General features: G+C 40.8%; 1 protein-coding gene across 9 annotated transcripts in view; it reads right to left on the reverse strand.

Annotated features, from left to right (window-relative positions):
- Positions 1 to 16,890, reverse strand: part of DLGAP1 (DLG associated protein 1) — a 404,716-nt gene that overhangs the window by 86,317 nt on the left and 301,509 nt on the right. For all 9 annotated transcript variants that reach the window (XM_068191544.1, XM_068191537.1, XM_068191551.1 and 6 more), the window contains 2 exons: positions 8,462 to 8,639; positions 6,001 to 6,241 (listed from right to left, as the gene is read on the reverse strand). In XM_068191544.1, coding sequence (XP_068047645.1) covers positions 6,001 to 6,241; positions 8,462 to 8,639 — 419 coding nt within the window. The remainder of the gene's footprint in view (positions 1 to 6,000; positions 6,242 to 8,461; positions 8,640 to 16,890) is intronic.

A 16,890-nucleotide genomic window follows, 5' to 3' on the forward strand; every position in this document is an offset into this window, starting at 1 on the left:
TAAGATCTTTCTCACATTCTTACCTCACTATGAGCCTTAGCCCAAATATTTAGGAGGACATCAAGCAAATAAAGAATAAGAATAGTAAGCAAAGATGGAATACCGAAGAGTAATACTGGTTTCTAATTCTCTATATTTGGAACATATTTATAACTTTGGAGACTGATGTAGACTCCTCCAAATGATGTTTTCAAATGTGGAAAAAAATAATTAGGCCATGCCCTACAAAGCAAACTCATTTTCTCACCCTTTCTGAATTTCTCATTAAAAACTTGCACTGGCTTAATAAAAATGGTGGTTTTTGGTGTGATGTGGAGCTTAACATTCATCAAGTTGACTACTAGGATAGAAGAGATGAAACTCGTAGTAGCTACAGACACATCTGAAACTGGAAATAATGTTCTCCTCCAAGGTCAGAACCTCATTAGCAAAGGAAAACATTTTTAAGTGCTGATTTAAGCAATTTGATAGCAGATCCAAAGGCAGAACACATTTTAGGATTGCTCAAGGAAAGAGAGGAAATGAACCATGTAAATTCTTTGTCAGTTTTCTACAATCCTCAGATTTATTTTAAGTTTCAACAACTGCATGAAGGCCTTAACATAGTTATATTTCTTCAGACCTTCTGTGGAAATATCTTAATTTTGGTACAGGTCCAGAAACCAACCTTAGCTTCAACTGGAAATCACATGTGAAATCCTAATTCATTGTTTCCTTTTGAACAAAGCAGACTCTGAAAGGACAGCTCTGAGGAATCCAAACAACTTGCATCTGGCATACACTCAGTTACAGCTTCCTTATCCACAGGATTTGATTTTATTTTTGAATTCTGCCTGGCACAAGTCAGGTTTTAGACTTGTTGCATTTTATATGCTTATTTATTTTTAATTGGCTAGGCAGTCCCTTAGAGATTTTCCACAAAATACCTGTTTTGTCTTGATCAGATGTTCCAATGAATGGAAGGAAAGTGGTTTGCTCAGCTGAAAGACCATAATTAGCATATACTGTGGTAACTCTCTGTCCTTCTCTAACCTGCTGGCTACACACCATGATTTCTTTGGGATTTTTATTTATTTTGCTTTTAAGCAGAAGTGTAATATTACTGAAAATCACCAGATGGCATTGCTGCAGATAACTCTGATATTTCTCTTTGCCTAACTCTACAGAGGATAGGAACTGAATTGCAATCCAGTGCAGAGTTTTTCCTGATGTTACTACTTGAGGTCTGTTAGAGAGATGTCATTACATATTTGTATATTATAATATATTATATACTTGTATGCATGTGTGCCCATACCTAAGCCCTCACAATGTCATAAGGTTTGTTTACAACAAAGGATCATGCACAGCTACATAGGGAAAGTTTAGAAACATAGACACAATAAATGTTGGAGAAAGATGCTCTTTAGACTACTTTAACATTTCATTGCTTCTTAATTACTGCATTCTTCAAGCTCATTGAAATGATTCACAGACTTAAAACTGTTAAAAGGCTACTTATTTAGTGACTGGATTTGTTGGCTGAAGCGCTTCAGCTACAATAGCTGCATCTGCAAATAACCTGGGATCAAATGATGTAATAACTCACAGCTCATTAAACTCCTTTGAAGAGCTCAAATGACCTGGGTGTTAATTTTTAGTGCAGCCTATGGTGTATAACATATGTCAGCACTTCAGGGCTGCTCTGCCTCCTGGCGTGCACAGCCCTGCTCCCAGGGACGGCCCCAGTCAGGATTCCTCCATGGGCACCACTGATATGGAGAGAGCAAATATGAGGGTTAATGGAGCTTTTCAGCTGATTAGCTTTCAAGGAATGATGCAGTTGTGACACAGAACTTATTACATGGAACTCTTGAGTGTGTCCAGAGGAGGCCAACAAGGCGGGTGAGGGGCTTGGAACACAAGCCCTGTGAGGAACAACTGAGGGAGCTGCTGTTGTTTAGCCTGGAGAAAAGGAGACTCAGAAGTGACCTTATCACTCTCTACAACTTCCTGAAAGGTGGTTGTAGCCAGGTGGGGGTTGGTCTCTTTCTCCAGGCAGCAATTGACAGAACAAGAGGACACAGTCTCAAGCTGCACCAAAGGAAATATAGTTAGGATATTAGGAAGAAGTTTTTTACAGAAAGGGTGATAAAATACTGGAATGGTCTGCCTGGGGAGGTGGTGGAATCACCATCCCTGAATGTGTTTAAAAAAAGACTGAATGTGCCATGGTCTAGTTGAAGCATTAAGGCTGGGTTGGACTTGATGATCCTAAAGGTCTCTTTCAACCCAGTGATTCTGTGAGTGATTTATAATTCCATATAAAATGTCAAGATTACATTTTCTCTTCCTAATTCCAAAACCCTTCATTTAAAAGCAAGGAAAAAAAAGGGAGTTTGTAGCCAGGTGGGGTGTTAGGAGGAAAGGGTTAAAACCAGAAGACTTGGCAAGGAGGGAATAGTTTTTGCTCAAAGTGATCTTGCAGCTTGGAATGCTAAGAATGTCAGAGTGGGAACAGGTGTCCAATTATTATGCCCAGTGTTGTTCATCCTCTGCTGGTTTTGAGAAGTAGATTTCCTGAGTAGAGACAACACACTTGCAGACATGCTTGAGCCTTCTACTGGAAGTGAGATATAAAAGCACAGCCTTGTGATAAATTGCACGTGTGCAAGGCCCTTTGATGTCTGGGGCAGGCAGTGGTTTCCCTCGTCACTGTGTGCTGGATGAACTGAGCCTAATGGAGCCTGTGCCTTTTCACTAGGATGAACTAAGCCCAACAGAGCCCGTGTCCCAGTGTGTCTCTGCTGCCCAGAGGTGAGGTAATGAAATAACTCCACTCTTTGCATTTCAGCTGTGGTTTGGTGGTTGCCATCATTACCTGTATGTATTGATTCACATATGGGGATTGACCTCTTCTCCCAGGCAAACAGTGGCAGCATGAGAGGACTTAGTCCTAAGCTGTGCCAGGGCAGGTTTAGGTTGGACATTAGGAGGAACATTGGTGGCAGACTTTGATGAGGTTAGGATTTTCCTCCCCACTCGTAGTGTAACATTTCACCCCTTTGGTGACATCAAGTTTGTGCCTCCACCTCCATTTTTACACTTGGGCTCAGTTTCATCCAGCTGCAGGCACCCCTCAGTGTCCCCACAGCAGCACTAAGGTCAGCGCAGGCTGCAGAGGCCACCAGTTGGGCAGCCACCCTTAGCTGAGTTCTGTGCCATAGCTGGTGCACTGGTGCACAGATTTGTAGTTAGACTGGGCACGTTCTCAGGAACTGAGCTAGAGCTGCAATTCCTGATTGCAGAACTAAACCGCCAACACTATGTGGTGAAAGGAAATGAAAACCTGAGGCTGCCACACCACAACAGCAAAGGCTAACAGGCAAAGTGTGATTTTTGATCATAGTTCTTGCTTTATCCAGATGCCCTGGAAAGCTGTGGATCATTGCTCTAGAGGAACAATTCTGAATCCAGTAAACCGACAGCTCTCCTGTCTTTTCCATCAAGCTGGCATTTCCCTGGACTTGTCAAAGAGATTCTCAATATCAGTGTATGATTACGGCTTTGGTATTAGTGAATAAAAAGCCATGTTCTTGAAGGTATCGCTAATGTTGATGAAAGGAATCTTTCTTGGTTGAACAGGCAGAGATGCTTTAGGGGCAGGAGGACTGTTCTCTGATTTGGGGATGTTAAAACATTTTTAGATCATAACTGCTCCCATGTCTCCACAAAAACATTTGCAACATCACCTCAGTGGAGATAAACCTGAGATGCTGCTCTCCTTTCTTCATGTCTGCCTAGTTGTTCCATTTCCCATTTTATTGAAGCAGATATAAATAGAAACCATCAGCATTGCCTTTCATATTTCTCTTCTGTGAGCCAGGCACAGGCAACACCAAAGTAGTCAATATAGATGCTTTTGAATAGAATTATTAAATTCTAATACCCATTAAACAGATAGTGGTAAGTCAGGTACTGAAAGAGACACAAGTTGTCTGAAATGCTACCAGTGGAAGGGATGGGCTCTTGGAGCCCAAGAATTAGAAAATGAAAAAGATAACTCAGTAAAATTAACACAGCAGAAAACAGGCATCTACAGCAATCTTTAAACACTTGTATGTATGTCCAAAGAGAGCACTGCAAATCATTCCTCTCTGCTTTTAACAGCCTGACTACAGAAGCAATAACCCAAGACATACTCACTGGATTATGTTTTTCAATATCACAGTTTTGTTCATATGTTTTTTTAAATAAAGCCAGCTACCCAGAGAAGAGACCAGGCCTCTACGGTTGCACTACAAAAAAGGGACCATAAACAAGAGATAGTTTACAGTACAGATTTTCCTCTTTCATGTTTTCCAGCATTTTTGGCTGGCACACACAGCTAACATTCTCCATTTATATGCAATTATCCCCAGACACAGGCATAATTTTCCTAAGTGACAGGAACAACCTCTTACATACAGATAGTGAAAAAATAGCTATTCTCTTCTGTATTAATGATCACAGTTATTTTTATAAAGGAAAAATGTTACCAAAGCCATTCTCACAGAATAGAAAACCCTCTTTGGGATCAACCCAAGCTGATTTAGCAAAGATGAGTGCACACCGAAAAATCCCTGGAAACTCCCATCCTTCAGCTTTTGCCTCAGAATATGTTTGACACAAACTAATACCACACAGTGAAGTAGCACACACCTTATGCAAACCCTGTCTTTGTGGTTTGGTGCAAACCCTGTGTGTTCACAAGGGCTATTTCTGTAGCAGAAATGCTGTCATGTGAATACTATTTCTTTAATGATTTAGATGAGAACTTCTCTGCAGCATTTGTTAAAAATGCTTTGATGTTTGTGAGGTACTGCCAATATATTTCTAACAGTACTTAAACTTGCTACTTTTAGAAAAATCTTTAATTTAGCTGAACGTTTTTGGTAAAAGGATTTAAAGTGTTCTTTGATGACATAGAACAATTGACAAGCAGCTTTAAAAAAGACTTACAAGGAATAAACAACTGCACCTGTGAGATAACACACAAAAGGACAAAAGTTTACAGAAAACAGAAATGAAAAAATACAGCAAAAGAGATAGCAAGTACAGTGAAATATGTATAATAGTCAGTATTAGTCAAGAACATGATTAGTATATGAACAGTATATGAATAGTAAGTGAAGCTTGCATAAAACAGTGGAATGGTTGCACAGAAGTCAAAAGAAAGAGGCTCTCTCTCATCCTGCCACAGGGAAGAGCACACACATGTAACAGCTCCTGCCTCTTGCTTTCCTGAATGAGAGAGGCAGATTTGGAATTTGGTTTTACTTGGTTTTTCTTCCCCTTAAGCACTACTTTGGTGACAAAATCTGAAATTCATCACGGTTATTTCCAAAAGAAAAGCAACCTCAAACATTAAAAGGAAGGTTTGAAGTCTCATGTTTACACGAAATCCTCTGCCTCTAGCAAGGCTTGAATAGTTTGAACTGCAGAAAGAATGTAACAGCAAAATGTGAACATGCATGTTTTGACCTGCAGACTGCTTATTCCTTTCTTCATTCTCACATCTTAGATGGGGTCTAGAGAGCTGGAACAGCCTCTTTGAGCCAGTAAAAACCACATGCAGTAACTTACACAATCACTTCAACATTGTAGAAGACCTCATCAGAGGGACCCTTCTCTGCTGGTCACAGCCAGCAGAACTGCTAACCCAGAGCTTTCTTTGTTCAGCCATGCCAAATTATGATTGCTCTTTTGGGGAGGATAGCGAGACGAGACATGACCTTGGACTTCCCTTCTATGTGCTTTTAGCTAAGAGTAAATTAGCTTGGACACAGAAGGAACCACAACTGCATCAGCCTTTGTCTGTGTGTGGTTTGAGGCTGATTAGTCTGTCCAGCTCCCTGGTGAAACAACAAGACTCTGTTAAGGGCTTGGCATCTGGCAGAGAAAAAGCTTGATCTGATGGAAATGCACTGAAAGTACCTTCCCTTTCCGCCCCCCTTCTGGATTTCCCTTTGTGTTACTCACCAGTACTGCTCTGGATGGTCCTCACCGTGGTGGTCGTACGCGGGGGAGATGAGGACCGCAGCGATATGCACTCGTCATCCTGGGAGCAGCCCTTCTCGATGGCCCGGACGTAGCTGTGGCTCCTCATGCGGAAGCAGCCCGGCATAGGCAGATCCAGCGCTTCCACAGCCTGAGACTCCAGCTCGCTGAACACCGACTCGCAGACGGATTCGAACTGACCGTTCACCTCCATCTCACTCACCTGCAGGCAGACACCAGGCAGGGTCAGTGCATTCCATACACTGATATTCCACACTGCCTCATACAAACACCCTTAAGCCACGGTGGCACAATGGCCAACACCTGTTAGAGGATCCCTTCGCACATGAAGAAAGAGAAATGGGACATCCCATAGCAGCAATTGTGACAGGAAAAAAAAACAATGTATAAAAAGGGGAGACAGAGGTGTTGGGGAAAGATTCAGCAGAGTTTGGGCTCTTGGCTTTTCTGAAACTGGTGGGAAGCCTGGAGGGCTCATAAGCAACTTCTCTTTTATGTGACCCAGGGCCCACAGAAGAGGTTGTGTGTTTGGTCATTGTGATAATTACATGTAAAACAAAAATCAGACTTTCATTGTGGGGTGAGATAAAAAACAAGAAGGGTCAGCTTAATCCTAGTACATTATCAATGCAACCTACAGGCAATCACACTGATAAAACCTGAGTGGATAGAAAGCTGCAGGGTAACAAACACAGGAATGGGAGGTTGGTAAGGGAACCAGCTTTTTTGCTAGGGAAAAATATTTGTAGAACTAAATTTCTGGCTGAGAGCAGATGCAAAGGAATCCATGTGCAGCAGACACTAGGTGGTGACAAAGACTTGCACTCACGGTGGTCAAAGAACATTCAAAAACTTCCTACAGGTCTTAAGAATCTGGAAACCATTTACCTTGGCTTAATTAGTAATGGATGCTCATGTTTCCAAACTGAGCACTGAGCCCGAGCTTGGCATAAAAGCACAATAATTATCACTGTATGAAAAATGCAGATGGAAACCATCACTTGAGGATTTTGTTAGTTTTCAAGCATGTACAAGACCACGTTAGCAGGAGAAGATAAGACTATGTTAGGAAGGTAGAAAAATCCCCCATTAGAAATTCTCTCCCAGGATTAATGTTACCAAGAAAAATGTTTTGCGGAGTCTTTGTATACATAACTGAAAAATCTCAGCAAAACATTTTTTTTCAAAGGAAAACTATTTTAAAAAGCATGGAAGAGTAGTAGGTAGTACACCAAAAAGAATAATCTAACTATTGCAGAGAATATCCAATCCTCAAACAAATATCTCTGAATTAATGCATTTTTGAACCAAAAAAACTTGTTCACCTTGGCAAATGTAACCACTCCTGGGCTGACACTTTTGTGTGTTAGGTATGCAGCTAAACAAGTAATCTGACCTAATGTTCATGTAGTTGCCTCTGAGACCTAAATTTCTGTGCTGTTTTCTCCTAAATACATCCTGACCCTCCTTTTAGAGCATCAGCCCATGCCCTATTCAAAGTGCCTCACTTCAAAATACTCAGGTGACTACTCTGAAGTGTCTAAATATAGTATACTGCAGAAAGGGAAACTACAGCTCCATAGTGAATGCCACGTATATTTGTTAGGGCCACAGCTGAAGTCCTGGTGTAACTCATGTCACGCACTTTTTTTGACATGGTGATGACTTGGTATGCCAGTAATTAGGGATCAGTATCTGGCACCACAAATCCTGCCTGCTGCACTTCTGGAATAGCGTAAGGAAGTTCTTTCAGCCAAGTGATTTACCCAAATGGTCCACTTAAGCTAACAAGCCAAAATTCATACCAAGGAGCTAGAGGATGTAGCAGATGAATGACTGGCGCTCTGCCCTGTGGTGTACTGGCACTTTTGCACTTTCAGATCTATTCCCTATGTACTCAACTGTACAAGCATGCTGAATGCAAGGTCAGACTACTTTATAACATTAAAACACATAAACTGAATCTGTTACAGTAGACTTAATTTTTCTTTTTGTTTAGGATCTCTTACATGATTTCGGGGCACAAATGTAGACAGATTTTTGCACTTCATATACTGTAATATTTGTACTATTTAGGTGAAACGTTTGGAGGTAAGCAAAATAAAGAATGAATAAATATCATAAAGAAAATAAAATCTCTATTAAAATTGTGGAATGCAAACTATTAACAGCCTAATTTTACTTCAGCATCTCACTCAGCATACAACTTTTTGTTACTTTAGTATCTCACTCAGCATACAAACTTTTTTTATGAGGCATTCAAAAATTTTTGATTGGAGGTACTAAGCACAAGATCTTTAAGAACCCTGCTCAATGAGAGTGTTGGTGAGAACCACTTAAAGCAAAATCCAGTTTCTCCTATTGCAAGCAGTGTCCAGCGTGACACCTGCTCTCCAGGCTGCCCCAGGTGCATGTCACCCACCTGGCTGATGGTGCTCATGGCTCTCATGTAGCTCTCATTGCGGGAGCGGAACTTGGGGGACGTCAGCAGCCCTGCGGGGTCCAGGCTGTCCAGGCTCCTGTTGATGGAGACTTCACTCACTGCCCTCAGGTAACTGTGGCTCCGGATCTGAAGCTTTGGCGAGTGTTCACTGGATATCCTGGGAGTTTTGGGTGGGGGAAAAAAGAAAGAGAAAGAAAGAAAAGAAATATTCCATCAAATACAAATGGCCTCACCAGGAGTGAGAATAACCAGATGTTTTTCACTGGAACAGCATGACTTGAACAAGTCATGACATGGTCCTTGTATATTTATAAAATAAAGGCAATGTCAGTACTTTTATTTGGATTACGCCACCCTTTTATTTGGTGGAAGGAAGAGAAAAGGATGGAAAGGATTTTCTTTTCATTTTTTGTAAACCATGTCTAAGCATAATGGCAAAATCATGTTCCTTTTCTTTACTGACAGAAGAATGGAAAAATTTTACACTGTAATGACAATGACAGCATCCAGTTCCAGCAACCCCCCTCACTATGTGGGACTTTTGAAGTGACAATACTGAAATGACTTCACAAGTTGATTTTTAAAAGAGCAAGAAGAGCCACTGAGATGAGCAACAGAGAAAGCCCTGTGGCCTTACAGAGATTAATGCAGCAACCATCAAAACCAGTTGGGGAGGCAGGTAAAGAAGGAAGAGGCCTGATAGTTTGATCAGCTGGATGATCCTAAATTTATCAGCTGAACATCCACATCTCGAAAGGCTGCTGGTGACATGTCTCTGACATGTTTCATTTATATACTCATGAAACAGGACTGTTTCTCATGGGGCTTTCAAGGGTCTACAGGCCAACAGGGCAGGCAGATTATATAAACCATGCAAAATGCACTCATAATATGCCTTAACCTGGGAAATCATTCCAACAGCATAGGCCACCTGATAAGGTTTGATATGCTTTAAATTTTATTTTAGACCTGGCTTAAGCTGCGACTTAACAAAATGCATGCTAGGGAAGTAGCTTTACACAATGATATCAAATTAGAAGATTAAAAGTCCCAGTTATATTTCTGAAGGAATAATTTTGCCTAGTTTTTAAATACAAGTGACAGGTGAGATGTACAAGGAATCAAAACCAAACAAAAACCCCTCCCCCTGCCAACATTCCCAAGGGAATTTCTACTTCTGCTATGTTCTTGCTGTATGTGCTAAGAGTCAGCTAGAACAAATTAAAATATTAACTAAATTTTCCATTTTAAAATGTAAATCTCGTAGACATGTTTACAGGTATATGAAAGAAAAATCTGTAACCCAATTATAGGCTTAATCTTTGTATCCTAGTCTTTAGAAATCCATGCACAGCTGACCTGAAAGAAGAGAATCCATTTTATGTCTAATTCCTGAAGCATTTGCAGATATTTTGTATTCAAGTATCTAATGATGGTAATTAGTATCGGCAATTTCCCAGTGGCATGCACAATTCTGGTAATTGTCAATGCATATTGGGAGGACGATTCCATTGTGTAATCACTCACCTAAGTAGTTCAGAAACTGGGTCTATTTCTGAATTGTCCAATACTGTAATAAAACCTAGGCCATCTCTACAATACCATATTCTCTAGCTGCTAATTACCTTCCTAATAAAAATACGTAAACTTATGCTAATTACCCAATACTCCTGTCACAGGATGAAGAGAAAGCCCTGGCTTGCCATTTTTATTGCACATACAGTGCAAAGCAACAGTCATTTCCATACCCTTTGACTCCTTACACCACTTGATTCCACATGACAAAACCTGTTTAGACATCAGAATAAGTGGTGCTCCAAACAACTCAAAAAAAAAGGTAGAAAAAGTGGTGAAAAGTCAATTGTTACTAATGGTTACATTTGTTTACTGCATTTTGGTAACTAACACTAACCATGTAACTTTTGGAAAAAAATTATTGCCTGTTATTGGATTTAAAAAAATTGAATGAATAATTCAACAGACATAATTTTTCTGATGCACGTGAGCTACTTCATCACGCTGCAGATCTGCAAACTGATCAACATTGCCTGAAATGCATTTCCTAGATTGGTTCAAAATGTATTTTATGATTATGATGCGAACAGTTTGCTGCCAATATGTGACATGCAAAATTCAAATCAGCTTGATTAGCTGACAATTAGTCAAATATGTCACCTGGGGCTTGTTGCTGCCCACTGATTAGCTGAGCTTGGAAGAAGACTGCAGCACAAGATTCAATGCACAGACATTACCAGACAGAATTCTGCAAGTGCTGAGGCATGTGCCCTTTAAAGAGTGGAACCAATAAAGCAAAATGCAAGTATCTATAGCACAAAGATTTTGCTGTGGCAGCCAGAGTAAAGATCATGTAAGATACTCATGGAAGTGGCATGGAAAGCCACTTCAAAGAGTATATAAATGAATTTTCTGTATGCATTAGTGTTGCATATTATTTTCACAACTCTGCTTGAAACAAAGGAATTCATCATAAATGATGTTCTCCTTTTTTTTCAGATGTGGGTCCTCAGCACAGCTGCCTTTTTTTTTGTTTTTGTTCCTCACTATGCAACTGGCTAGTTTGACACAAATCCAGAACCGTATTTTACAGGGCGCCACTTATCTTAACTTGTGCACACCTCCCATCTCCTGTATAAGCCAGAGGAAGTAATTGGCTGCTGTTGAAGGAGCTGGCTCCTTGCTTACTGATTGCTACAATCTCTGTTTCATTAGATGTAGTGGTGGCGGAAAAAAAGGAGAGTAAAAAGGATTTAAACATAGAGAAAGAAACATTGAAAGCTTGCATTTATAATGATTACTGCTCTTTTATAGCTGTGTAATAAATCATCACTATGTCCTACAGTAAAGTTTAATGAACAGCTGAAATGCCACTGGAAATTTTGATAATATGCCACTTAGGAATAAATCTGACTATGTATGATGAGCAAGATCTGAATGTATAATTAATTTTCTTGGAGTTACTATTACCAGTAACGTGTAAATGAAAATACCTTTTTTTCCTTGAGGGTTCAAAACCATCTCTTTTTTATGCTGCATTACCTAAATTTCTCTTTGTGCCATTGTAATTCCACAATCAGTACAACATGCCAGGGACTGAGACTTTGGGACAGCTCTTTGGCCAATACAAAATGGTCATTTGGCTCCACTCACTGCATTGGATGTATTAATTGACAGAAGTGGGATGTGAATTATTTAGATTCTTAAACAAGTTCCTCAAGCATGCTCCATCATTTCTGCACTGCACTCCCAAGTGGCAGGTCCTCACACTGGCTGCACCATGCCTTTTCCCCACACTCCTGCCCTTGTCCCAGGCCTTACCCCAGAGGATGGGAGCACAGCCACAACAGCATCACACTGATACCACACAGGGTGGGAGGCACAGCACTACTGGATGTGCTTCCCCAAAGCCACAGCAAGAGGCATCAGGAAGAGATATGAGGGTTCTGTGTTGCTGCTGCTCTGGTGATTGCCATTGTGGGTTTCCCAAGGGGATTTGCAAGAGAATGAGCCAGCCCTGAGCTGAAGTAGGTGGAGTCTGCTGAGTCCCAGCAGATAAATAAATACTCCCCCGGATAGAGGAAGGCAAGTGTTTCTGATCTGCACTGTGCATCAGAGAAGATCAAGGTACCCCACCAATGAGGCCAAAATGCTACAGAAATTCCATGAGAAGCTCTGAGAGGCAGGAGAATGTTCATTTAATCAGAAAACATGTTCTAGTGAAGCATGTGAACCAGAAGATCATGTAGGTGTATAAAGGAAATCTTTGCATACTGTACTGAGATTTCTGCTCTGTACATTTCAAACACACTGAAGCCTATTCTGTTTTCATTCAAACAGAGAAAAGGAAGTGTTTAAAACACGCACATCTAATCGCCCTACCACTGTTGCAACATGCATGGTAAGAAATACTTTTCACTCACTGTTACAGATGTGTTTGTATTTACACAATATTAGCATGATTTTCATGATTTAATTCAGATGAAAACGCATTCTGGTCCCTCATTGATTATTTGCAGAGTAAGAAGTTGGTTGGTGTAGGCATTTGGGAGAAGAGCTAGACTCAGTTGCTTTGCTCTGGAGGCTACAGGGAAGCTGGAGAGGGACCCTTCATCAGGAATTGTAGTGAAAGGACAAGGAGTAAAAGCCATAATCAGAAAAAAGGAAAAATTATGTTAGATATTAGGAAGAAATTCTTTACTGTGAGCATGGTTAGACATTGGAACAAGTTGCCCAGGGAGGTTGTGAATGACCCAACCCTGGCAGTCTTTGCCTTGAACAACCTAGTCTAGTGGGAGGTGTCCACGCCCATGGCAGTGGGGGAGGGGGCTGGATGATCTTTAAGGTCCATTCCAAGCCCCTTAACACTCTATGATTCTGTGATTCTATATCAAAGGGTTCAAAATGCAGTGTTAGCAATTAACAGTGAAATAACATTGAATATATTCTTGGAAGAGTTCCTGTGCCTTGAAAATGTCTTTCAAATGACAAAGACAACAGGGATTTACATAAGCAGGCAATTTTAGTTTCAAATATTTCCTTTTAATTTAGGAATGCACAATGCACTCTGTCATATACGTGCTTGTTATAAAAAACACTTTCATTTATCACATTTCACATCTGAATGAAGAAAGGGAAAACCGAGCCTTTTGACGGCTGCTTTTTCCCCCCTTTAGGCCAGATACAATATAATAAAATGTAGTCCTGAGACTGTATTGTCTTCTTCAAGTTCAGCAGCCAGAATCATAGCACAAAGTACAGTGTTGTGCCAGATGGGTATTGTGTTCTGCCAACAGAAAACGACAAAGCAGAGTAAAGTAAAAGTCCAGAAACATGTCCCAAATACTTCTGTAAGCCAGCAGAGGAGTGTGGTAAAATTTACCTTCAAACAAAGAAGAAGACCTCAAAAATGCAACATGCAACATGAAACCAAGAAAAAAAAATCTCAAAGCCACCACTACTGTTAAGTATCCCAGCTCTCAATTTTGCTGCATACCACTGACAGCTTGGTTCCATGGGGATAAATGATCATCTGCTGAATGCCCCACTTCTGGTGTGGCAAATCCAACATACATTTCTCTGCTTAATTTTATTTGCATTTTAGTGTTGCTGGAAGGTAGAATAATCCAGTGCAGCCTTACACAAGGTGAACACTGAAGGACACCAGAGAGAAAGATGGAGAGAACAATTTACTAATGTGCATCTGTCTGATCCTGGTGATGACATGGGTCAAGCAAGCTGGGGTAATTTTTCTGTGTTGGCATCCATGTTCTGCTGCTTTTTGGTGCAGTGAACAGGGGGCTGTCATGTCACTGATGGAGACAAGGGCAGCACATAAACAGTTTCTAGCATTTGCCCTCCCCACTCCAGATTTTTCTGGGTTTGAAGATCTCCTTTTGTTTTCTTGTTTATAAACAAGTGAACCTCTTCATAGGGAGTTCCTGTCTTGAAGCTAAAAAAAATCCCAATAAAATCTCTCTTTAAGTCCAAGAGGACTTAAAGGGTCAAGTGTGAGAAAGAAAATTCTAAAACTTGGAGATATCCAGACAAAGCTTATCTGCTGAAGAGCAAAACAATGCCATCGACAGAAGAATGGCATTTCTTCCTTTTGCTTCTACTGCCAGACCAGAAATTGTCCTTACTGATTGGACCAGCCAACACATACCACAAAACTGCATGGGACATGCCTGTGACACAGAGTTTTTCCCATGCTGAGAAGAGGCAGAAATTTGCAGTATGGTGTATTTGTCTCGGTCTGATTTTTCAGATTCTCTTGGGAAATAGAAGAAAGCACTTAAAAAGGAAAAAAAACCCAATCCAAAAGCCCCCCACAATTTGGTGGTATGCACCTCTATCTCCAGCTGTTGTGCAGTTTTTGAGTGAACACATGGTGTCCTGTCTGTTTGTGTGAGGGCAGCAGGAATTGGATCAATGTTTTATAGTAGCAAATGTTTCTAAAACGCCCAGTCCCTTCTAAAAACCTCTATGTCTGACTACTGCCAGTTTCAGAATCAACCATGGGACCATTTTGTGATTTTGTTACAATCCTGCTTTCATCTCAAATGACACAGAAACTTTGGGGTTCTTTTTCTCTTTTTGGGATGTGGAGGTATTGAGGTTGTATGAATTTATTTCATGAGCAATATTTAGTTATTAAAATATTAGCAAACAAACATGACTATTGAATAAAAATTCATGTATACATTAAAACATATCTTCCTTTTATCTCAAAGATCCTCTCAGGTACTTTGTACAATCAAAAGATACCACAGGCTAATGTATTTAAGGAACACTTCCCTTGTTTTTGACACACTGTATTTTCTCCTTGCTTTCTAGACATAGTGAAAGAATAGAGCACAGCATGAAAGTGGCACATATGCATTTGAGTTGGCAAGAAAAGCAGATGGAAGATGATGAAGACAGACATTATACAATTCTCTTTAATCAGAAATCTGGTCTGCATGCTGGTTCTGATTGCCATGTGCGTGTGTGTGTGTGTGGGAATAGTTGTGAGCACTCTTCCATCCCAGAGAGTGAAAAGAGATTTTGAAAGGTAGAAATAGTTCCACCCAGATGAACCAGCTCAACCAGTGATGCCAGGGTAAGCTGCTTCTGTGTGAAACCATTTTTTGTTTACACTAGAAGACAAATCCACCCTTGTCAAGAGAAGCAGGGTAAGATGTAACATTGTTGAGAGCAGCCAGTTCAAGAAGAACAGTTCTCCTCTTAGAAGACCCTTTGAGGAAAACCTTAATGTCCCCCTACTACCAATCTTACTGGGTACATGTTCAAAAGGGTTTTTGGATGTCCTTGCTGGAGGCAATTTGTCTGAGCCTAGATGAAATGCATGGAAAAGGCTCTTGCCTTTTTCAGCTCAACTGTCTTTTGAATGGGCACTAGTGATCCCAGGAACCAGTGCTGCTCAGCACAGAGAAATATATTTACCCAAGCTGGAAAAGATCATATCCTTGCATCAGATATAATGGACTGAGAATGCAGACTGCCTGAGGGCCTGAGCAGGTCAGCCATACTCACAGCCTTGCCTGGAGCCCTTTGGACCTTGCTGGGGTGAGAATGAAGCCCTCCACCACTGCTTTGATGAACTCTTTGCCAGCACAAAAGTTATACCTTCCTTCCTGCAGAAGCCACTCCTTCAGTTCTCCTCATCAAGGCCAGGCTTATCTATCTGATTCCACATCACTGTCCATTCTTGGTTACTTCAGTGCCACCTCTCCTCATGAGTGAAACTTAAAAGTCATCTGCAGTCTGTTCAGATTAATTCTTATTTTAGGAATTTGAGCATTCCCCTTTGTCCTATCACTACATGCCCTGGTAAAAAGTCCCTGTCCAGCTCTCTTGTAGCCTCCCTTTAGGTACTGGAAGGCCTAAAGAATATAAAGATATCTGTTGCAGTCCTTGTAAAATCACAGTCTCCACAAGCTCAGATCTCACCTGCTTAGCTAAATTTTCAGGTCTCCCCCATTCATATGTTAAGAGTTTGATTAATTCTGCCACTGGGAACACCAAAGAGTTATAGCTCTCTGCCAAACCGCAAGGGGAAAGCAGCTACTTTTCAGGAATGTCACCTGGCTGTGTGCTGAGCTGGCAGCACAACCAGCTCTGCCTGCTTAGCACCAGGATTTATGCAGGAACTCTGCCTTTCTCCCAGGAGTGGGAGGATGGAGCTCCAGCTCACTAAAAGGCATCTTCTGGGCAGACTTCCCGTAACTGAAAGGCCCTCCCATGCTACTCCAAGTTACAATATTGGGCAGTATTTACCTACAAATAATGTTTTCTAGGTAAATACTGAGACAGTATTTGCTCTGGTGAATGTCACTGAAGTATTTGTTTAAAGATCAATTTTTTTTCTGAAAACTTGCAATGCATTTTGAGCTTTCAGTGTCTTCAACTCCACAGGTCCTCCTGGACTTGAAACCAGGCAGTGATCACCCACACACTGCATGGCCATGTGCCTGCAAGCCCTGTCACATATCTGCATTTGAGTCACCTCCTTCAGAAAGACATTCTCAAACATCCAGATTAGATCTGCATAAACATCTCCCAGTGAGATTAGGGAAATATCTTAGTTTTGCAAGTCAACAACATTACTCCAAAATCTTCACATACATAAACAGACACCTGCATTTTCCAAAAAATGTGTTTTACATATGCAGCAATTTTTCACTTCCTATTCAGTATTCTGCCATTTCAAAACTTTTGGCTACCTAGTAAAGGGAAACAAAAAAAAGCAAAAGCAGCAGATTCAACACCATCTGTACAGATGTGCAACACAAGCCAAACTACTGGAGAAAATGAAAAGCAAGCACATTTTAAAGCAATGAGGAGGATAGGCTAGAAAATCTGTAAGGGAGAAGGGAATAATCCTAAATCCA

Source organism: Anomalospiza imberbis, chromosome 1 (genome assembly GCF_031753505.1).
Source record: "Anomalospiza imberbis isolate Cuckoo-Finch-1a 21T00152 chromosome 1, ASM3175350v1, whole genome shotgun sequence".
NCBI lineage: Eukaryota > Metazoa > Chordata > Aves > Passeriformes > Viduidae > Anomalospiza > Anomalospiza imberbis.